Here is a 24,362-nt window from a genome sequence, read left to right as displayed (position 1 = left end):
TGGAGCTGGAAGAAAGTAACTGGCATTGCTTATAGGAAAAAAGAAAGTATGTCTAGAATATATTGTTGGAGGCAAGAGTGGGAAAAATGAAGTCAGAAAGGTAAAATCAGAGGTCAAGTCTGGCTTTTCAGGTCAGGATGAGTTGAAATTTACCTTATAAAAAAGGGAAGTCAATGGAAGTTTCAGTGATAGTGCAACATGATCACTCGTGTCCCTCTCTTGCTGGGTAGAGAATGAATTAGAGGGAGTCAAGGCCAATGGAAAACCAACTAATGACAGGTAACCTAGGTAATGGGGCCTGAACCAGGGTAATATCAGTGGGAATAGAGAGAAACAGATTAGAGAGCTATTTAGGGCTTGGACTGATAATAATTTGATATGGCAGTTAGGAAGAGTTGGGAAAGTCAACAATGGCCTGGTTTACGACTTTAGCAGTTAGGTACATGGTGAAATTGTTCCTTGGGTTAGGGAATAAGAAAGAGAAGAAATACTGGAGAGAAAAATGGTGATTTCATTTCTAGATATGTTCAGAGTTTGAGGTGTCAGTGAGATATCCATGTAGATATCTCTGAGAACAGATGTTAGATATCTGGGTCTAAATCTTAGAAGAAAAAATCTAAACTGAAAAAATGAGATTTAGGAATCATCACCATACAGAAGTCAAGGGGAATGGATTGTTCAAGGAGTATGTTAAACACATCAAATAATGGATAAGTTTGAACCTATACTCTCTGGCAGTGCACTGAGGCTTTTCCAAATTAATTTTCTTCTTTCTACAAGTACCTCCACCCCATACATTCTGATTCTCTCCTAGGATCTGTGGCAGACCCTGCTAGTGACTCACTCAGTAACCAATCTCTCATGTTTTTTTGTCTTAATAGAAGACTGATTTTATTTGGCCAACAATATGTCCAGCTATAAAAGCTTGATTTCTCAGTCTCTCTTGCAGCTAGAGGTAGCCACATGACCTTCACAACTTTTTTCTATGCATATTCTAGTATTAGTCATTTTTAAAATAAAAGAAAATAGAATACATACTTTTTTGCTCCTTATACTTTTCACCTAAAAATATTTTCATTCTGATAATAAATTAAATTCCAAAGTAATCTGCTACAGGGGCATCATCATATCATAGAAGGAATATGGGCTAGGGCGCCTGGGTGGCTCAAGTCGTTAAGCATCTGCCTTCGGCTCAGGTCATGATCCCGGGGTCCTGGGATCGAGCCCTGCATCGGGCTCCCTGCTCCACGGGAAGCCTGCTTCTCCCTCTCCCACTCCCCCTGCTTGTGTTCCCTCTCTTGCTGTCTCTGTCTCTCTCTTTGTCAAATAAATAAAATAAAATAAATCTTAAAAAAAAAAAAAGAAGGAATATGGGCTTTGGAATAAAATAGACCTGGGTTCAATTTTCAGCACTGCTAGTGACTAGGTGAGAAACACCGGACAAATTATTTAACCTTTCTGACTCTCAGTTATCTCACCTATAAAATGAAGATGGTGGGGCGCTTGGGGGGCTCAGTTGTTAGGTGTCTGCCTTTGGCTCGGGTCATGGTCCCAGGGTCCTGGGATTGAGCCCTCACCGGGCTCCCTGCTCCCCAGGAAGCCTGCTTCTCCCTCTCTCACTCCCCCTGCTTGTGTTCCCTCTCTCTCTGTGTCTCTGTCAAGTAAATAAACAAAATCTTAAAATAAATAAATAAATAAAATGAAGATGGCAATTTCTATACAGGTTTGTTGATATTTAGTAAGGTAATAGGTAAGTCAATCTGTATAAACTATATGAAAGAGGGGCGCCTGGGTGGCTCAGTCAGTTAAGCCTCTGCCTTCAGCTCAGATCATGATCTCAGGATCCTGGGATGGAACCCGCATTGGGCTCCCTGCCCAGTGGGAAGCCTGCTTCTCCTTCACCCTCTGCCTGCTCCTCCCCCTCCTTGTGCTCTCTCGCTTGCTCTCTCTCTCTCTGTCAAATAAATAAATCTTTAAAAAAAACTATATGAAAGAGTATATAATACTCAGCACGTAGCAGATACTAAAAAACGTCAGCTTCTTTTCCAAGTGTGCGTACATAGTAAGTTCCTTATATCCCTAATTTGTAATAAAATGGCACAAATAAAACATAACAGGGGAAGCCTGGGTGGCTCAGTCATTAAGCGGCTGCCTTCGGCCCAGGTCACGATCCCGGGGTCCTGGGATCGAGCCCCGCATTGGTCTCCCTGCTCAGCGGGGAGCCTGCTTCTCCCTCTCCTTCTGCCTGCCGCTCCCTCTGCTTGTGCTCTCTCTGTCAAATAGATAAAGTCCTTAAAAAAATAACAGAATAAAATTTAAATAAATCTGCTTAAGTTCCTGTTTTTCAATTTGTTTATATAATACGCTCCTTCTTACAAACCTTGAGGGTTAAGTTAGAAGGGAGAGTAGTAAAATACTGATGTGTCCTGTCTAGAAATAATCTCTAGGAGACAGCTACTTTGGCAGGAAGATTTTAAGCAATAGTACTCTCTGAGATAATAGATGAAATCTCATCTGAGATATTCAATTACTGATTAATTAATTGGTTTAAAGAGGGTTCACTAACTAAAGTTCTCTTAACCTATTTTCATGTATACTTTTTTTGTTGTTGCTTTCTTACTTAAGATATATTAGTCTTTCTACTGAATGTGGCTGGCATATGATTTTAGCATTATCCTTTGCAAGGCCATCAAATTAAATAAATAGCATTTGGCTTTCTTTTGGAGATGTGTAGATCACCTTGGATTTAATACAGTAAAGTAAAACTGTTATCAGTATTTTCTCCTTCAGGGAAGCTAATCTGGTTAACAAGACAATCATCCTGGCTGTGGCAGATACCTTTAAAGTGTTCATTAACTCTTTCCTTCTAATTGTATATCACCACCACTTATCTGTCTGGTCCCTACTCAAATATCTCCTTTCAGAAGCTTTCTGTGATTATCATAGGCAGAAACTTAACCCCGTAATCTTACACCTTCATATGTACTTTATTGTCACACTATTACTGTATTCATTGCCTTGTGCTTTACCTTATGTAGTATTTTTATATTATCCTTGTTGAAAGAAAACCTCTCCTTGTTTTAAACATTTTATAGATGAGGAAACTGAAGAACAGGCACAGCATGTCCATGGATAACGAAGTGGCAAGAAACTGAGATTCCAAACTTCAAGAAATCAAAGTGGTAAGAAATCAAAACTCCAAACTCTCGAGCCAGAGTTCCTTTATATTAGATAACATTGCTCTTCCCTCCTTTTTCCATTATTTCTAAGATCTTGAAACTTACTGTAAATTTAGCCACAAATTCCAAAACAATTTTTCTAATTACAAATTTCAAAACAATTTTTCCAAATTTCTGCATATAAGATCAACAGTGATATAAAAGAATAAGAGCGATATTCCACAAACTCAGACAAAAAGAAGATTCTCAGAAAAAGCAGTTCTCTTTTCTTAAGAATGATACTCAGAAACTAATTAGGAATAGATTTTTTTAAGCCATTAAGTACAAATAAAAAGTATCAATTCTGGGGCGCCTGGCCCACCTGGCTGGCTCAGTCAGTAGAGCATGCAGCTCTTGATCTCAGGGTTGTGAGTTCAAGCCCAACGCTGGGTGTGGAGCTTACTTTTTAAAAAGAAGAAAATCAATTCTAATTACTTAACAGGACAGCAAAGAATATTCCAGATTAGACTTTGGGGCAAAGACCTCTTCAAATAAAACATTACAAATAGCGAGAAATACTACTGTATTACAATAGTAGGTCATCTTCCCTATTTTGTTTTTCAATATTAGAGGAAGTAATAATTTAGCTATATGCAATAGTTATATTTTGTAATCCTATCCTGAGTCATCTAAGCAGACAGACTGCACCCTTGTCTACATTAGCACTGCTTTTACATACATACTATAAATACCTTTTTTTACAAGTCTATCTATCCAGTGAGCTCCTTGAGACCAGTAACCATATCTTACTTGCCTTGGTTTATTAATATTAGTTAACATTTACTGACTGCTTACCATGTGGTAGGGGCTTTATATGCATTATCTCATTTATTTTTAAATTTATTTTATTTTTAAAAAGATTTTATTTTTAAGTCATCTCTACACCCAACATAGGGCTCGAACTTACAACCCTGGGATGAAGAGTCACATATTCTATTGACTGAGCCAGCCAGGCACCCCAGCATCACCTCATTTAATCTTCAGACAACCTTAGTAAATTATTATACCAATTTTAGAGATACAGTATAATGAGCTCCTCAAGAGCAGAGACCCCTTATTTTATTCACTAGTATTTCTCTTATGCGTAGTCCAGCACCTGGCATACTGAAGGCACTTAAAAAGTGGTTGTGGAATAATGAGGAAACCAAAGCTCAAAGAAGTTGAGTACTTGTCCAGGGTATACAGTTAGTAAGTAGAGACTCGATATGAATCCAGGTCTGCCTGATTTTAGATATTCAAATTTTTGCTCCACTGCCTCTGTATTTCCAACTTCAAGCTCAGAATTTGGTACTGAGAAGGTACACAGTGGACATCTGTTGAATGAATGAATGTCTTCTACCTTCAGACTACTTACCCACTTCACCCTACCATTCCTCTACTTCTTCACTTCCCTCCTGAGAGGCCTAGTATATAACCCATAGCTATAAGCTTTCATCCTCCCTCCCTCCCTTCCTATTAGCAAACATTCACTACTATCTACAGAAAAGAAGATATGTATTACTGAAAAAACACATGAGAGTTGCAGCATGGGAAGTTAGATGAAGAGTTTGTTACTTTTATTACATAAACACACTATAAAATAGGTCTAAAACACAAAATGGAAAATTGATCATAAACTTACAAAAATTAACCCCAAATTTCCGAATTGTTTTTTTTGTGCTTATGATTTTTCTTTCTTATAAAGACAAATAAGAAATTTATAAAAGTGAAGTAGTCTTCATATAAACTTCATCCTCTACAGTATGTCAATAAATTTTTTTTAAAAGATTTTATTTATTTATTTGACACCGAGAGAGAGAGAGAGAGAGAGAGAGAGAGAGTACACAAGTAGGGAGAGCAGCAGGCAGAGGGAGGAGCAGGCTCCCTGCTGAGCGGGGAGCAGGGCTTGATCCCAGGACCCTGGGGTCATGACCTGAGCCGAGGGCAGATGCTTAACAACTGAGCCACCCAGGTGTCCTTCAATAAATCTTTCTAAATAAAGAGGTAATTCCATAATGACATACTTCAAGCTAAAATAAACAGGAAAGTGAGGATGTCCTCTCTTGTAATATCTACTTTAGGCTCGCCTGTAGAAAAGCAAGGCACAGGGCGCCTGGGTGGCTCAGATGGTTAAGCGTCTGCCTTCGGCTCAGGTCATGATCCCAGAGTCCTGGGATCGAGTCCCGCATCGGGCTCCCTGCTCCTTGGGAGCCTGCTTCTCCCTCTGCCTCTCTCTCGCTGTGTCTCTCATGAATAAATAAATAAAATCTTTAAAAAAAAAAAAAAAAGAAAAGAAAAGCAAGGCACAATAATGTAGTTTTGGAATTTAAGAAACAGGTTTCAGTTAGATGATTATTATCTAGTTTAAGTTTAAAAAGATACAGGAACGCTTACTTTTTATAAAAGCACAAAATATTCTAAAACTACAAGGCTTCTGATACTCCTGAAATGTGTCCTTACTTATTGTTTGTTTGTTTTCTAGTTTGTTAAAAGAATTGTGATAGGAGTCAAACAAATCTAGGTTACAATCCTGGCTCTGCTCCTTAATAACTGTGTAACTGCTGGGCAAATTCTCAGTAGCTCTGAGCTCATTTCCTTTAAAATGTGAACAGTAATCCCTAATTTGTAGGACTGCTGGGGAGATTAGAGTCTGTGCAGTAATGGTCATAGCGCCAGGCACATGAGAGCACTCAATTAACAATGGCTCTCTTTATTTAGGGTCTACTACTTTATTTTCCTCTGGTTTCATTATGGGATACACTTAAATCATTATTTCCTACAGCAAAGTTTCCTATGTCTGCTTTCCTCAATGTAAATAACCTCCCACATTAAAAAATTCATAAAATATTAGGAGGGGAAATATTCAAGGAATTTTCAGTCTATCTTTTCTAGAAAATAATGTCATAAAAAGGACCTTGTATGTGTATGTGCATGAATGCTTTGTGTTTTTTTCTTATAAGAGCAATGCTACACCTGCATTACTGACTACCAAAGCCAGCCAGGCCTGGGCATTGGCATCCTTTAGCACTTGAGTTTGCAAACTCTGTTTTAAACACTTTCATAGGACATCTACCATTTTATTTTCAGAAACTGTATCACATATAATTTACCAGAAAGGGAAACACAATGCAGGCAAGTACTGTTAAACAATCAAGTGTGTAATAATTTTTTAAAATTACCTGATGGAATATAGGCTCCTTTACCTTAAGGTAAACCTACAAAATATTAAAAGAAACACATGTGAATGAAGCGCATTATTGAAGGGGAAGAAAACTTATTCCAACCATTCTGCAAATCCCAAACCTCTCTTGCTTCCCTAGTCCTGCTACTTAGATGTGACTCTAGTCACGTAAAACCAATCAGATGAGGTGGCGTGCCACAGAAGGGCTAGTACCTACAGGTGGGTCTCCCCCAGTGCTAGCTTTACCGTGGTAAACTAAATGTTTCAAAGCTATTGTGGGTTACTCTGGCCTCTTAGCTTCCACATCAGCATCAGGGAAGGGCACAGCTACTCAGATAGGAGGGGTGAAGAGGTTCTGTTGACAACGTCTATAACACATTTTTTCTACAACACAAAGAACACTGGACTTAGAGACAGGTGGTAAATTTCAGAGTCTGCCACTTACTTGCTATAGACCTTGAGCAAATCACTTAACCAAAAGACTCATTTTTTCCTTATCTGGATAATGGGAGTAACAGTGGTGAGGAATAATAAGCTAAAATACATGAAAGTATTTAGCATATAATGCATGCTCAGTAACTGAAAACATTTAAAACAAATTTCTTGTGCTTTCTTTTACTTCCAAACACACTCACCTAGATGCATAACTCATCACCTAAATGCATTCCCAATTACACATATCTTAGTTTTAGGCTCCAATATCATTTGGGTGATTAAGTTCAATGCCTATTTAGGCTTTAGCATGCATTTACTGCCCTGTAGGAGTATGCCTTTAAAATGACATGGTAGAGAGGAAACAAAATTCAAATCATAATCCTGAAATGGCTCCCATCACTTACAAGACAAAGTCCAAATTTCAAAGCTTTCCATGATTTCACTCCTGACTTTCTGCCTGGCCTCACTGTTCTCCTCTTGTCCCTTTTTCATCCTAGGCTCCAGAAAGTACAGTGCTTCCACATCTTTAAACATGCTGCTCTTTACTTTGTTCAGAAATCCTCGCATGCTGGCAAACATTCATCTCCCAGGATCCCGCTCAAACTATCCCTCTTTCTTGAAGACTTTCCTGGTCCCTTCTCCATTCAGCAGGAGCAGCCATTCACCCTCCTTTATGCCCTCACTGACCATGTTTAAACATCATGTAATTTATTGGTTTGTTTCTCTCCCCTGCAAGGCAGTCATCTCTTTGACAGCAAAGGCTGTGCTCAGGTATCTCTATATCCTCATTTAATGTAGAGCTGACCTCACAAAAATTTTATGTAATTTTACAATTTGGCTGCAAAATTTCTTATTTTGGGAGAAAGTTCCTACCCTCACACAGTAAGAGCAGAGTATTTCCTTTAAGCATCCATAGAGCTTTAATAGTAAGATGTATATAAGACACTATATATCTGTAACTCTAAACTCAGTAAGGAAGAATGCTTTTCATCTCTGAAATGTGTTGTTTCAAAATACTAATTTCCCTTTGCATAATTTCATATAACCACTGCTATTAATAAAAGAAATGCAAAAGGAAATGCCTCTTAAAGATATTTTTTAAGGTGAAAGAATTATGGAGTCCTTACTGTGTGCCAGGTATTAATTTTTACAACTAATACGAAATGTATGCTATTATTATCTTCATTTTACAGATGAGGAAATTAACGCAGGGAGATTAAGTAACTTGCCCAAGGTTCCCAGTTATTAAGTAACAGTGTTGGTCCAAACTCAGATCTGACTGACTCCCAAGCCTGTAATTCTGACCACATCAGTTCTGAACTTACAAAGGGGTACAGTTTTAACTCTGCCACCAATTCTCCATATAAACTTGGCTGGCCAGGCAAATCACTAAAACTCTCTGGACTTTAGTCTCTCTCTTTTTTTTAAGATTTATTTATTTGAGATAGAGAGCACAGAAGGAGAGTGAGAAGGAGAAGCAGACTCCCCGCTGAGCTGGGAGCCCAATGTGGGGCTCGATCCCAGGATCCTGGGATCATGACCCGAGCCGAAAGCAGCTGTTTAACCAACTGAGCCACCCAGGCGCCTTGGTCACTTGGGTCTTTTAATTGAAATTTTTATAGGTCAAACTTCAATCTTTATTTTACTCATCCTCTCAGAGGCAACTAATACTGTTATTCCTTCTAGAAATCTCTTTGTACTCTGTTATATTGGGCTCTCTCGTTTTCCTAGATCTCTGATTACTTATTCTAGGTCTCCTTCGCTAGCTCCATTTCTTCTACCTGACCCTCAAATGTCAGTGTTCCCATGTACAGCATGGTAATTATGGTTAATACTGGGTTGAATACTGGCAATTTCCTAAGAGAATAGATTTCATGTGGTCTCATCTCTCTCTATCTCTCTCTCTCACACACACACACAGGTGAGAAGATATGTTAATTAGCTTGCCTAGCGTAATCATTTCACTATGTATCAAAGCATCATGTTTTATACCTTGAATGTATATAGTTTTTTTTTTAAAGTGATGACTCTTATTGAAATCTTTAGGCATTATGAAAGTTTGCAAACTGACAGGCTGTGAATAACAAACAATATACTCTTGTTTAACTCTGTTAAAAAAAAAAAAAAGCAGTGGGGGTGCCTGGGTGGCTCAGTCGTTAAGCATCTGCCTTTGGCTCAGGTCATGATCCCACCAGGGTCCTGGGGTCGAGCCCCGCATCGGGCTCCCTGCTCGGCGGGAGACCTGCTTCTCCCTCTCCCACTCCCCCTGCTTGTGTTCCCTCTCTTGCTGTGTCTCTCTCTGTCAAATAAATAAATAAAATCTTAAAAAAAAAAAAAAAAAAAGAAGTGTTCCATAGGGTTGCATCTTTGGTCATCTTAATGGTTCATGCTATCTTTGTGCCAGTTCATCTATTCCCACATTTCTAGTACTACCTATACCCTGATAATTCTCAAATCCATATCACATGCTTAATCTGTTAGAAACAAGATATGACTTACTGTGGTTACTATTAAACTGAATAGAACTAAAATAAAAAGCAGGTGGTAGTTTACAGAGTTCTTCATCTTGAAACATTCAAACCTTTTAAAAAAGAGAGAGAGAAAGAAACTTATTTTAGAATATATAACTAGTAAAACAAATAGAATGCTGTCTTACCACTTGTATACACACCTTTGGGTCTAGTGATGCCCATCATTTCCTCCCACCCAAACTCTTATCTCAGGGAACTTGTACCACCCAGAGCCTCCAAGAGGCTGGGGAAATCAGAAGGCACCTGGCTTAAACTGGGTCAATGAGAAGCTCTCTCCTGAAAACTTGGGAGTTTGGGAGTCAGAGACAGAATCAATTAAATGTGGAGAGTCAAAGTATAAAGCCTGATGGATTGAAAGTCTGATGCTGACATTTAGGCAGCTAAATTGAGTGGACGAGAAGATGAATGAGCAGAGAAGTGATCTGCATGGAGGGAAAAATAAAGCAAATTCAAAGACGAGACCATGCAGAGAAGAAGGAATGGAGAAAAAAAGGGTGGGAGAGAGAAGCTGCCCTTGAGTGGTAGTAACGCTGCACTTCCTGCTATTGGGTTTCATATAATTTCCTCATGTCCTTAAATAAATTTCTCTTAACTCAAGCTGGCTTGAGTAGGTTAAATCTTGCAATGAGCCATCCTTGACTAAGGCACACTATTACAGAAAATATCACTATTATAATTGTCTCTTTACGGGTTTCCTCAACCAGACTGTGAACTCCTGTGTGCAGGGATAAAATCTTTTTCTCATGTATATAATCACTAGGCTAGCAAATACTCAGTAAATAAGGAAATATGAACAAATATTTGACCATCGGTTAGGTATCCAACCTTTGAACCTATGTTTTAGTAGAAGCAGCAGGAGAGTTCTCAGTTTACTCATTAATTGGCTGTGGGAACTGGACCCAACTCCTATTTCCTTATCTCTACAGAAAGGTGGTTGGCCCAGATGATTTCTAAGATCTCTTTTACCTTCAAATTCTGTGACTTGATGACTCATTTAAAAAAGCTCACCTGAAAATACTTTTCTAGATCAGGGGCAGCAAACTACTGCCCAAAGACCCAAGCTTGTTTTTGTAAATAAAATTTTACCAGAACAGTCACACTCATTTGTTTACATATTGTCTATGGCTGCTTCAATGCTACCATAGCAGTTGAAGAGCTGCAACAGAGACCACAGGCCCATGAAACCTAAAATAATTACTACCTGTCCCTTTACAGAAAAAGTTTCAGATGAGCTCTTTTATTTTTTTTTTTTAAGATTTTATTTATTTATTTGAAAGAGAGAGAAAGAAAGAGCAAGAGCAGGGGGAGGGCCAGAGGGAGAGAGGGAGAGAGAGAGGCAGACTCCCTGAGGAGCAGGGAGCCCAATGCGTGGCTGGATCCCAAAGGCAGACACTTAACTGACTGAGCCACCCAGGTGCCCCCAGATGAGCTCTTTTAAGTAATATATTTTCTCAAATGATTTTGATTTTCAGATATCTTTAGAAGAAAATATTCTTGGGGTGCCTGGGTGGCTCAATCAGTTAAGCATCAGACTCGTGATGTCGGCTCTGGTTATGATCTCAGGGTCTTGAGATCGAGCCCCAAATCAGGCTCTGTGCTGAGTGTGGAGCCTGCTAGGGATTCTCTCTCTCCCTCTGCCTCCCCACCCTCTCTCTCTCTCAAAAAAAAAAAGGGGGGGGAGAAGAAGAAAATATACTTGAGCTAGTATTAATGATCATATTGAAAAGAGATAACCATCATATAAGGAGTTTAGAGAAATTTTAAGTACTAGTGCTAGGGAATTAAGCGCATACTTAGAAGGTAAGTTTATTAAATTTGTAATTCAATTTCCAACTCTGACACTTACCAGCTACATGGCCTTAGGCAAGTCACCTAAGCATAAATTCTGCTTATATCCTTAGACAAGTTACTAAATCTCTCTGTGCTTCACTTCACCATCTATATAATGGGGATAATACCCATTTATCTTGCACAACTGAAAGAATTAGAGATGATTTGTATAATACCTACCACAATTACAGGTACAAAGTACACAAATATTATTTTTATGGCTTAATATATAAAATTTTTATCTACATTTATAACTCAAGGAAAGGAAGATTATACAAGTTAAATCAAATTGAAGTAAGAGTATTTAAACTGGCCCTAGGGTTTTGAGATCATAAAAGTTAATAAACAACATTATTATAACTTCCCACAGATTATACTCCACAGGAAGATCACAGAATTTATAACCTTTTACACTATTACAATCTCCCAGTATAATGTAACAGGGTTAACTATATTACTTAATTCACTATGAGGTGAAAATGAATTTTAAAATATATTAAACAATTGAACTTGAAACATAAGTACTTACATGCAGTACACAAATATACAACAGCTATAAATCATTGGGAGTTCATCCAATAGCTATAAGAAACAAAGATAAGAGGACTTGAATATTGTAGAGGTGCAATTATTATACAAATCAAAATAAAACATCAGAATGATTATGACAGTCACCTCTTATTATCTAATATCTTTTACTAATTCTTTCATATATTTAACATCTAATTACTCTGAGTGTTGGGGAAGGTCATTGAAAGGACGTGACCATCAATTGACCTGTGAGCTGGACCCAGGCGATTGGAGGCTCCTCACCCGCTATCCTTGGAAGAGGAGTTCTGCTCATCTTTCTTGTTCCCAGAGGCTGTTCCAAGGACAGAGTCTTGAGATAGTGATGTGGTGTTGAAAACACCTGTACGGTATACCTGACTAAACCAAATTAAGACCTTCTTTACAAACTTTTAAGATTTGGTGGGCAGGGGCTCCTGGGTGGCTCAGTTGGTTAAGCGGCTGCCTTCGGCTCGGGTCATGATCCCAGGGTCCTGGGATCGAGCCCTGCATTGGGCTCCCGGCTCAGTGGAGAGCCTGCTTCTCCCTCTCCCTCTGCTGCCTCTCTGCCTACTTGTACTCTCTATCTCTCTGTCAAATAAATAAATAAAATCTTTAAAAAAAAAAAAAGATTTGGTGGGTAGGTGGGGGACCCATTGCTGCCACCCAAGATAAGCCTTGTATGTAGGTACTCTCTGCTTATTAAAACTGCCACCTACCAACCAGGAGTGGCCTGCCTCTTTCTTTCACCTTTCCCTGCCCTCTGCTTATAGGGGTTGGTTTACTGTCATCGAACAAACAAGCTCGTCCATCTATCTATCCTAATGCACACACCTAAGCAGGATGCCTGACTCACTGGACCACCCAGATCATTCAGTACCACAAACTATGATATCATACCTCCAGGAAAGAATGATGTCTACCATCTATTGGTCTGTGGGTCCTATCAATATTCTTGTGCATTTTCCCTTTTCCTAGAATACCTAAGATGGATAAAATGTCTGCTAATATATATAAGAAGGGATATTAATGGCTGGGAAAGTTATTTAGTTAATCTAAGTAACCTATGTTTCTGAAAAATATTGTTATTAGCAATAATAATAATAGCTGTATGTATTAAATTACAAGCTAGACACTAGCTAAATGTTGCAGATAGGTTATTTCTAATCCTTAAGCCAATCCTATAGAATTAACTTATTCACTAGATATGCATTTAATTAATTATTTAATAATATATCTACTATGTACCAGGAAATGTGTTAGTTGCTTAGGATATAATGAAAACAAGATGCAGTCAATGCCCTCATAGTCTAGTGAGGGAGGGAAATGAAAAACATGTGATTAAATATAAAGATTCCAAAAGAAGGGGGACACAGAAGCCAGAGAAGGTGGTGGCAGGAAATGAAATGGGTTGGTAGAGAAATACATTCTAGGAAGAAGGAAGAGGGTTTACACAAAGTAATATATTCTGATAAATTACTGGAATAATGAAATAGCAGCGTATGTGCAGGGTCTCATGGTTAAGTGCCTTGCATTCATTATCTCATTTAAGTTTAACAACAATTCTAAGGTAGGTCCTATTATCTCCATCCCAAGATGAGAACTCTGAGGTTTAGACAATTTAAGTAATTTGTTTTTTTTTTTTTTTGACAATTTAAGTAATTTGTTCAAGATCACAGAGCTAGTAAGTAATGGAGCCAGATTTTAAACTGACTCTGGAGCATACCTCTACATTACGATGCCTCCAAAACCTTTCACTTGAATCACCTTCACATGTTCAAAAAAGTTGGCATGGTATCACAATATACTGCAGATAAATCTGCCACAAGGTTTATGATATACAGAAGATTCCTCTATTTAAAAGTCTGAACCACAATCTTCTGGCTTTATATTAATCATCTTTTGCATTTATATCTTCTTTATTTCAGTTTTCATGTGTTAGCAAAATATTTGTGTCATTATTTGGCCTTTCCACAATGTAGTACGGAGGTACTTAAATGGCCCATTTTGGGGGATCTTCTATTCATGTATTTGGAGGATAGGACATAAAAAGATCTGCTGTCTCCATATTATCCCATAGGTCTAGCTATACAATCTATAAAGGCAGTTGAAATAATTGTTGTCATTCTTTTATTCATTCATTCGACAAATATTTATTAAGCACTTACTGTGTGCCTGGAACTATGCTATGTGCAGGAGACAAGATAACCCTTGCTCTCATGATGCTTGACAATCTAGCCAGGGTGAAAGACACTAGACAGTTAACTGCCCAAATAAATATTTAATTATAATTATGGTAAGTGCTATGATGGAAAAAGTACAGAGTACCATGACCAAAAAACAGGTGTCCTCATGTAAAGAGTCATGACAATTTTCCTTAAAGAAGTAACACAAAAACTGAGTCCTGGAAAATATGCAGATATGAGTAAGGTAAAGAGGGACTGAGGGAAAGATGAGAACCCCTAAGCAGTGGGAACGTAATGTGCAAAGGTCCTGTTGCAGGAAGGGAATTTAAAAACCTGAAAAATGTCCATTGTGATTGAAGCTTAATTAATGATGAAGAGAAAGGATATGAAATGAGACTGGAGAAATAAGCAGCAAATAAATCAGGCAAATGTTTTAGGCTGAAAGGGATTCTTAGTTTTATCTTAAAAGCAATGGGAAGCCACTGAAAAGGTTTAATTTGGTGGCAGTCTCCATCAGCTTGGGTGAAGACAAAATACCTCAGACTGGGTACCTTAAGCAACAGAATTTATTTCTCACAGTTCTGGAGGCTAGGAAGTCCAAGATGATGGCACAGATTTGGTGCTTGGTGAAGTTTCTCTTCTTGGCTTACAGATGGCTGCCTTCTCACTGTATTCTCACATGGTGGAGAGTGAGAGAGAGCAAGCTCTCTGGTCTCTTCTTATAAGGGTGCTAATCCCATCATGAAAACCCTACCTCATAACCTCATCTAAACCTAATGACTATCTTAAGGCCCCGTCTCCAAATATTGTCATACAGGGGACTAGAGATTCAACATATGAATTCTGAGGGGACACAATTCAGTTCATAGTGGTGGTGGTAGTGTGTTTAAAATATAGGTTTTATTATTTTTCAGGTATGGTGAGGCCAACAGATCAGGAGATGACTGCCATTGAAAAGACAGTTATTCACAGTTCCTAAGAAGCGACATGCCATGCCAAGGAGGGCCACATGGGGAAGCACCAGAATCAGTCAGGAGGCAGAATGAGCAAGGGGAAAGCATGGATGACATGCTTTATAGTGGTTTCCCAGAGAAAGGCAAGGTAAGAGAGGGCAACCAGGCTTAGCATTGGCTAATTTGAATAATTTCAGCAGGCTCTAGGGTCTAGGGGCTATCTTTAGTTGTCTAGTACCTGGCCCTGGGGTGATCAGAGCAGAAGAATACTGTCTCCTGGAGCGTAAGAGTCAGAAAAAGAAGGTAGTTTAAAGTATGGGCTCTGGATTGGTTAGTCTGAATATGAAAGGTGCCGTCCAGGGTGAGTTATTTGCTGTATCTAAGAAATGGCCACCCCTGGAAAGGACAGTCTCTCCCTAGTCAGTGAGGCTCCAGAAGCCAGAGAATCAAGAAAACAAAAAATAAGAAAATATAGTTATTATGGACTGAATGTTTGTGTCCTACCCAAATTCTCATGTTGAAACCCTAATCCCCAATCCAATGGTATTTGAAGATGTGGCCTTTGGGAGGTAATTAGGATTAGATGAGGTCATGAGGGTAGGGCCCTCATGATGGGATTAATGCCCTCATAAGAAGAGATACCAGAGAGCGTGCAAGAACCCAGTCAGAGAAAGACAAATACCATGATTTCACTCAAATGTAGAATTTAAGACAGCAGAAAACAAAGGAAAAAAAAATAAAAGAGAAACAGACCAAAAAACAGACTCTTCACTATAGAGAATAAATTGTTACCAGAGGGGAGGTGGGTGGGAGGACACTTAATGTTAAAAATAAATAAATAAGAGTACACTTATCTTGATGAGCAATGAGTCATATACGGAACTACTGAATTACCATATTGTATACCTGAAACTAATATAACACGTAGTTAACTACATTGAAATTAAAACAAAGGTCATTTCACACACACACACACACACACACACACACACACACACACACACACACGGAGTGGCTACCTGTAAACCAGGAAGACAGCTCTCAGCCGACCCAACCATGCTGGCACCCTGATCTCAGACTTCAAGCCTCCAGACCTATGAAAAAATATATGTCTATTGTTTAAGCCACCTAGTCTACAGTATTTTTGTATGGCAACCCCAGCTGACTAATACAATAATGAACATACGGTGCCAGATCAGGTTCGTGTGGAGCGTTCTGCAGGGAAAGAGCATAGTTGTGGGAGGGCTACCTAGGTTACAGTAGTCCAGGCAAGGAAAGTTGCTACTTGGATTAAGGTTGCAGAATTGGGAATAGATATAAGTGACTAGACTTGAGAAACATTTAGGAAGTAAATTAAACAGGGATTTGTGATTGACTTGATACAAAGGTGAGGGAGAAGAAACTCCTAAGGATAACTCCCAGGTTTGTTGCCTAAATACTACAGTTGATGACAGTACAGTTTATAGAGATTGTGAAAACAGAAAATTACAAGAACAATTTCAACATGTTGAATTTGAGGTACCTCAAATTCAAAATACCTCAATTTGAGGTACCTCCACTTGAGACAGCCAAGTGGAAATGTCAATCAGGCAACTAGAAATACAAATCTGTAGCTCAGAATTAAAGTCTGGACTGCGGGTGTTGGCTGCTTGTTTGTTTAGAGAAACTAAATTGAACTGAGCATATGTTAAAAGGGCATGGATTTTAAAATCTGGGTGATACAAATAAAGAAGTCTTATTTGAAAACCGTAAGTAACAAAATTATGATTGGTAAAAGAGCAGAGTTCCAGGGTGGGGGTGGGGTGTGTGACTGAAGAGGAGTCTAGAGAGGAAGGCAGGGGCCTGATGGCAGCCTGTGGTGCAAATTCATGAGCCTGACCTAGGGGAAGTATTAAAGATGTTTAAAAAATGGCATGCCTGGGTGGCTCAGTCGGTTAAGCGTCTGCCTTCAGCTCAGGTCATGATCCCGGAGTCCTGGGATCGAGTCCCGCATCCGGCTCTTTGCTCTGCGGGGAGCCTGCTTCTCCCTCTCCTCCCCACTTGTGCTCTCTCTCACTATCTCTGTCTCTCTCTCTCAAATAAATAAAATCTTAAAAAAAAAAGTGGCATGCATTCTGGAGGGCAGAGACTGCATTTTACATGTCTCATCTCTAACACTTGTACAAAGCCTAGCAAACACTGCTCAAAGAATGAAAACAATTAGTTTTGTTTGTAGGGACAATATTTCTGTTCCAGTGTGACAAATGGATAGGGGAGGTAGGGACACCAATTAGGAAACAGTTACAGAAATCTGGATTAGAGATAATGGATTAAGGTTGTGGTTGTACAGATAGCTAGAGCTAGATGTATTTGAGCTTTCAGTGTTTTCAGAAGTGAGAGAGCAGGAGAAATTAAAGATGAATCACAAGTTTTTGGCTTGGGCTTTCAGTGTAAGGTGGTTCCATTCACTGAGATAGGGAGCCAAGGAGAAAGAAGGGTAATATTTATAACCAGAATATCTATTCTTTACATTATAAAATCTGAATTAGCTTACATTAATTACCTAGCATTTAAGCACTTTTTGTTTTTGTATTATAAAGAAAATTATAGGTGAACACACATTTTTCTTCGGTTTTATTGTCTAGGATAAATATATTTATTTTTACTTATGAGAAAAGGATGAATACATTTTTTTTACTAGCACCTGATTCTTTTTTCTAATAACAAACATACATGCTCAGTAGAGAATACTTAGAAAAAGCAAAACACAAAGAAAAATTCCACATGGCTGAAGAAATTAAGAAATTGCCTTTAACTTTACCCTCCCCAGGATTATCAGTAACTGTATATATGTCAGTTAGTGAAAGCAAAAAAGAATGAGTTGAATGAGTGAATAGATAAAAAGAAAATCTGGGAGAAGTGTCCTAAAAACTTGAAGCTTTTATACTCTAACCACCAGCAATGCAAGACAAAGTCCTAAGACAGGTAAAGGAAACACAAATGATAAAACAAAATGTAGGTCCTCATCTTGTCTCTAACTTTCTGTGTAACTTTTAGTCAATTTACTTCACCTCTCTTAGGCTGTTTTTCCATTTATAAAATTTATAGATTGGACTACATTTTAAAAATCCCTTCTAGGGGCACCTGGGTGGCTCAGTCAGTTAAGCGTCTGTCTTCGGCTCAGGTCATGATCCCGGGGTCCTGGGATCCAGCCCCATGTTGCACCCCCTGCCCCTGCTCAGCAGGGAGCCTGCTTCTCCCTCTCCCCCATGTTTGTGCTCTCTCTCTCTCTCAAATAAATAAATAAAATCTTTAAAAAAATAAAAATCTCTTCTAATATTAAATTTCTATGATTCTAAATTGTTCTTTGGCACCTTTCACCCCTTACCTGAAGGCCACTCTTGGTGTCTCTATTCCTTCTCTAATGTTTTCCTCAAACCCATCCCCAAATGCATTGCTCGTGGCTAGCTGCCAAAAGGATGTGACACATTAATCATGAGAAAGGAGTTAGTAATAGCTTAAAATATTACCCTTCACAGAGGCACACATAATAGTATTCAAAAGAATGAATCACTAACAATTAATAATGGTGGTTTCAGACATTCTAACTGGCTAAAGAAAAAGGAAGGAAACTAATACTTAAACACTTATTTACCAGATCCTATGATGACACTTTCACATATGCCAATCAATTGATCCTCACAATACTCCTATAGGTATTATTAAATCCATTAGAATAGATGAGGAAACAAAAGCTCAGCAAGATTAAGTGGCATATCTGTACTCAAACAGCCAGCAAAGTGGTAGCAGAATCGGAACTGGAGTCCAAGCAGCCACCTAGCAATAACAAATCTGAAGAAAATACCATCTAAGCTCCAAATCATTCTTAAGACAGAACTGTCAATATCTGCTTGTGCTCAGTTTAGGCAGAAGTAAAGAATGGGCCTCCAATTTCTTTACAGCTACAACCAGCTAAGTTCAGGGTGCTGAAATGGTTCACTGACCACCAGGGTCTAGTAAGTGGCAGCACTGTCATTTCATACTTTGCTTCAGTCACTGTGCATAAAAAATAATGGATTAACATAGCTGAGACAACTTTATCCTGAAAGGAGACAAGAAGCCTTCAAGGAATATTCACAATCATTATATGTTTAAATTAGAGAGATGGAAAGCTTTTTTTTTTTTAAAGATTTTATTTATTTTTTGACAGAGAGAGACACAGTGAGAGAGGGAACACAAGCAAGCGGAGTGGGAGAGGGAGAAGCAGGCCTCCTGCAGAGCAGGGAGCCCAATGCGGGGCTCGATCCCAGGACCCTGGGACCATGACCTGAGCTGAAGGCAGACGCTTAACAACTGAGCCACCCAGGCACCCTGGGAAGCTGTTTTAAAAAGTCCTTCAGTACTGAGGATTCTTCCCTCCTAAATCATTGGGAAATTGGGTCATACGTTATTTCTGTCCAGATGGGCATGCACATAAAACCACAACTTTGTAGACCCAAAGAGGCAAGAAATAAGGCATCTGTATAATTTGTCCCCAAAGCTGATAGAGTGGTATTACAGTAATGATAAAGCACACAATCAAAGATCTCAGGATCAAAGGCCATCTGGTCAATCGAAATGCTGTGTTATTTTGGTAACAATCTTATCAACAATTAAGTTTATATACAAATCAAAGTGTGTCCCATTTCTGCTCCAAATCTATTAATGGCTTACAGGGGATAAAGTCCAAAAGGCTCAGATCTGGCCTCTGGTTAGCTTCCCAAACCATATCTCTTACTATTTAGTTCAACGCCTACACAGAGCAGGTACTCAATAATGTAACAAATGTTAGCTATTATCACTGTTAGAACTGTCACCATCATCACATGTTCCCATTCCATCCATGGCTACAACTACAAAGTACTACTTGCAGTGCCCTGAGATGCCAGACATACTCTCAACTCTGTAGGTTTGAGCTGGCCTGGCAAATTCCTATTCATCTTTGAAGATGCAACTCAAACATGTATCTGAGTCACCTGTGTGAAATCCCTTCTCTCACCTCCCTTCCTTAAATAATTTCTCTTTCCATTTCCATAGAATACTGTAGGTCCCTTTACCACTGCATTCACTACCATATTACCTTCACTCCAGGTAGATTCACTCAAGACCACAGATTCCTTGAGGAAAGGACTATATCATCTTTACCTATGCAGACCTGTTGCCCAGGTACCAATTTTTGAACTAACGAAAGTATCTGTCCAGCTTACACGTGGGCACCTCCAAGGACAGGGGACTCAATCTCTGAAGGAAGCTCTTACCATCTACTAGCTCAGAAAATTCTTCCTGATGTTGAGCAAGATGTCTCTTTACCTTTAATGCCACTAGGACCACAAAGAATAAATTAAATCTTTTTCAACATGTCAACCCTTCAAACAATGATTCATAAAACATTTATGTAGTGCTATGTGCCCTCTAAGTATGGGATACACCAAGGTCAACCACAGAGAGTCCCTGCTCTTAGGTAACTCACTTTCTGATACAGAAGAAAGATATAAATATATTTATAAAACAAAAGATAAGGACAGTAACAGAGAAGCACAGAGGGTTGTAGAAGAACATATGAGGGGTACATATCCAGCCCTGGGACCATGGAAGGCCTCCTAGAGGAGCTGCCGCTTTGGCTAAGACTTTAGAGGTGAACAGGAATTGTCCAAGGGAGAGAGGGAAGTGCGATAGGGCCAGACGTGAAAAATGCACAGAACTGAGTCTGGTATGTACAGCTGAGTGAATGGCATGTCTTCTCTTCTTCACGTTAAATATTCCCAGTTCCTTCCCCTCAATCATCATGACTAGAGTTTAGTTCTTTCACCATTCTGGTGTTTCTAATTTGAACATAAAGCAGGTCAGTCCTCAGAAGTGAAATACTGTCATGATCTATTCAGCACACAGTAGGGAAGCCTATCCCCTCCTTAACTCAGATACTTAGTCTATCCTTGTCTCAGTACATTCATGCAGTTGCTTCTTTATATATGTGACAGACACACACTACCTTCCAGGGTTACTGTTTTAGGAATTACATGATGGACAACAGGAATGATCCTAGAAATGTAAAAACTTACCTAAGTCTTAGAAATATGTGTTTAAGGGAATGTCAGAGGTAGCCATATGCACAGAATTAGGGTAGATATGTTTTGTATATTGTTCTGGTTCTCTGTTACTGTAGAGCAAACCACCTTAAAACTCAGTGGCTTAAAATACCAATATATATTTTGCTGATTAATATGCATTTTGAGCAGAACTGAGAGGGAGCAGTTCATCTCTCCTTCACTCAGGGTCAGCTGGGACAGCTCAAAGGCTGGGGCTGGACATCTAAAGAGTCACACACTCAAATTTTGGGCAGTTGATGTGGCTGCAGCCTGGGGATTTCAGGTGAGGTTGTGGTAGGAACATCTATACATGCCCTTTCCACATGGCTGATTGGCTTCCAAGGGTAAGCATCCCAGGAGTAAGGATAAGGAAGAAGCTCTATTGCCTTTTGTGACTCACTCCTTGAAGTCATATAGCTTCATGTCCACCATAGTAACAGTCTTGCCCAGATTCAAGGGCAAGGAACAAAGATCCCACCTCTTGAGGAGAGTCAATGTCACATTGTAAGAAAAAGCAGGTGGGATGAGATATATTGGTGTTAACATCTTTGGAAAATACAATAATCTGCCGCATAAATAAAACTCAAGACTGAATTAAATACCCACCCCCCAAGAACAGAAGGTAGTCTGCTTTAAGATGAAGGGTATTCAGATTGGCTTATTATCATTACTACTCCTCCAAAGCACGTTTGGAGTCTTTTAAAGTCTCTTTTCTTTTAAAGCAAGCATAAACATATATTTTGCTTATTATAAAAGTATTTCATGTTTATTACAGAAAATCTGAAAAACATAGAAATGCAAGAGAGAAAGAAATATAATTCCCTGTAATCCCACAATCCAGGGGTATCTACTATTCAATATTTTAATGCATCTCTTTAGTTATTTACTCATGTGTTTAATTAAATGTTCTTCCTTCCCTCCTTACGCCCTTCCTCCGTTCCATTTACATATTTATTGGGCAGATGCCATGTGCCAGCGCTAGTCTATATGCTAAAGTACAGTGGTATTTAAGAGAGGTGGGATCTCTGCTCTCAAGAAGTTTACATTCTAGTTGGGGGAGACCAGGCCAGTGTGACTGAAGTGTAGTAAACAATGCAGAGGAAGAGTAAAAACTGAAGTTGTAGAACTAGACCAAGGCCAGATCAAGTAGGCCACAGTAAAGAATTTAAATTTCACTTTAAGTGCAAATGGATGTCTTGGGAGAGTTTTCAGCAGAACAATATGATCTGATTTAAAATTTAAAAGACTACCTTGGATGGCTGCAGGGGCAACGGATGACTATTGCAGTAGCCAGGAAATAAGATGGTGATGGCTTATACAAGGGTAGGCAATGTGAAAACAGAACATATCTTCCAGTTATATTTTAAAAATAGAACCAGAAGAATGGCTAACAGATGTGATGTGAGGAATGAGGAGAAAAAAGAAATAAGGATGATTCTAGGTTTTTAGCTTCAGCAATTGGGTGGATGATGGCATCACAGTGGCTACTAGGGGACGAACTGGTATGGAAAAAGAAATAAAGAATTACATACTGCCCATATTAAAGGTTGAGATTTCTACTAGACATTGAAGTGGTATGTTAAACATTTAGTTGGTTATACAAATCTAGAGCTCAAAGATGAGGTTAGAATTGAAGACGGATGTTTTGAAATCATCAGCATAAATATCAATAATCATGATACTATATGAGATCACCTAGAAGAGAATATAGAGAAGGTAGCCCAGGACTAAAAGAGTGGCCAGGGCCCCTCTCTTCCTCAGTGCTGCCTGCAGAGGTGGCAGCCATCTCCTACTCAGCATCATGGCTGCCCTCAGACCTCTGGTAAAGCCCAGGATCATTAACGTTTTAATGGACCAAGTTCATCTGGCATAAGTCAGACTGATATATGAAAATTAAGTGCAACTGGTGGAAACCCAGAGTATTGACAATAGGGTGCACGGAAGATTCAAAGGCCAGATCTTGATGCCTAACATTGGTTACAGGAACAACAAGAAAACAAAGCTGCCCAGTGGCTTCCTGAAGTTCCTAGTCCACAACATCAAGAAGCTTGAAGTGCTAGGGAGCCTGAGTAGCTCAGTCGGTTAAACATCTGACTCTTGGTTTCGGCTCAGGTTATGATCTCAGGGTCGAGATCCCTCAGCCAGCTCCGCACTGAGCAGGGAGTCTTGCTTCTCTCCTTTTCCCTCTGCCCCTCCCCCTACTTGTGTACACGTGTGCACGCCCGCTCTCTCTCTCAAATAAATAAAATCTTAAAAAAAAAAAGCTTGAAGTGCTGACATGCAACAAATCTTACTGTGCAGAGATTGCTCACAATGTCTCCTCTAAGAAGGACAAAGCCATTGTGGAAAGAGCAGCCCAGCTGGCCATCAGAGTCACCAATCCCAATGCCAGGCTGCACAGCGAAGACAATGAAGAGATGGCTTATGTGTGTATCATATTTGTTTTAATAAAACCATAAAACTACACACACACACACACACACACACAGAGTGTCCAGTGAGGTAAGGAAGAAGGCTGAAGGAATTTTTTATATAAAGGAAAAGTGAGAAGCCCAAACAAGTGTTTCACAAAGAAAAAAGTAAATATTGTGTGGAATGCTACTGAGAGGTCAAATAATAAGACAGAAATGTATTTATTGGATTTAGCAAGATAAAGGTCACTGGTGACCTTCACAATAGCAGTTTCTATGAAATGAAGGGAAGAAATACCTAACCAGAATGGGAGGAAAAGAGAGGGAGGTAAGTATAGAGAAAGCAGAGACATTCAAGTGGTTTTGATATGAAAGGGAACCAAAAAATGATTCAATAGCTGGACAGAGGGTCAGGGAGAAGTAACTTTTAAAGGAGGGGAGTTATTTGAGTATGTGTGTAAGCTGATAGCAGTGAATGAGTGTAGTGACTTTCTAAAGACTGGTGGAGCAAGTGACTGCGCTGGAGTGCGTAACTGTAGGCTTGAGTCTTTGAGAGGAATTGGGACATTTCTTCCACAATAATAGGAGGAAGATGACAGTGGTAAAAAGATGAGGGAGTTTCTTACTAACTTCTTCTATATTCTTAGTGAAATATTGAAGACATCACTGAGGAGAAGGGGATATGAGGCAAAAAAGATATAAAAAGAAATCTAAAAAGAGCAGCAAAAGTGTGAAATAATAGTTCTGGAGAATGGAAATTGAAACTGTCAGGGAAATGTAACAGTACTGTCTTATGGCACTGAGTGGTTATTTGAGATTTTTGTTCAATAATTTAAAAGTGAGATCATTTAACAAAGGGATATAATTTCTATGAGCAATATTTATCTACTCAGTTCAGGCACAGGATACACAGATAATTGAGTTTGATCAGAGTTGAATATTGCTCAGAAAGCAAGGGGCAAGGACTTTAAGGATATTTTATGGGTGG

The 24,362-nt window shown here is 39.1% G+C and overlaps 1 protein-coding gene across 5 annotated transcripts in view; it reads right to left on the bottom strand.

Moving 5' to 3' along the window:
- The window catches only part of ACER3 (alkaline ceramidase 3), a 162,879-nt gene that overhangs the window by 40,857 nt on the left and 97,660 nt on the right, over window positions 1-24,362 (bottom strand). For 4 of the 5 annotated variants that reach the window (XM_025894282.2, XM_073879758.1, XM_073879757.1 and 1 more), the window contains 3 exons: window positions 11,704-11,756; window positions 9,313-9,394; window positions 6,377-6,412 (listed from right to left, as the gene is read on the bottom strand). In XM_025894282.2, the coding sequence (XP_025750067.1) occupies window positions 6,377-6,412; window positions 9,313-9,394; window positions 11,704-11,756 (171 nt within the window). Of the gene's footprint in view, window positions 1-6,376; window positions 6,413-9,312; window positions 9,395-11,703; window positions 11,757-11,987; window positions 12,102-24,362 lie in introns of all 5 variants that reach the window. The other variant, XM_073879760.1, reaches the window with a different exon arrangement.

The sequence above is a fragment of the Callorhinus ursinus genome, unplaced genomic scaffold (genome assembly GCF_003265705.2).
Source record: "Callorhinus ursinus isolate GAN/ISIS: 27379988/994484 unplaced genomic scaffold, GSC_fseal_2.0 scaffold35, whole genome shotgun sequence".
In the NCBI taxonomy this organism is placed as follows: domain Eukaryota; kingdom Metazoa; phylum Chordata; class Mammalia; order Carnivora; family Otariidae; genus Callorhinus; species Callorhinus ursinus.
This window is presented reverse-complemented; position numbering and strand designations above follow the sequence as displayed.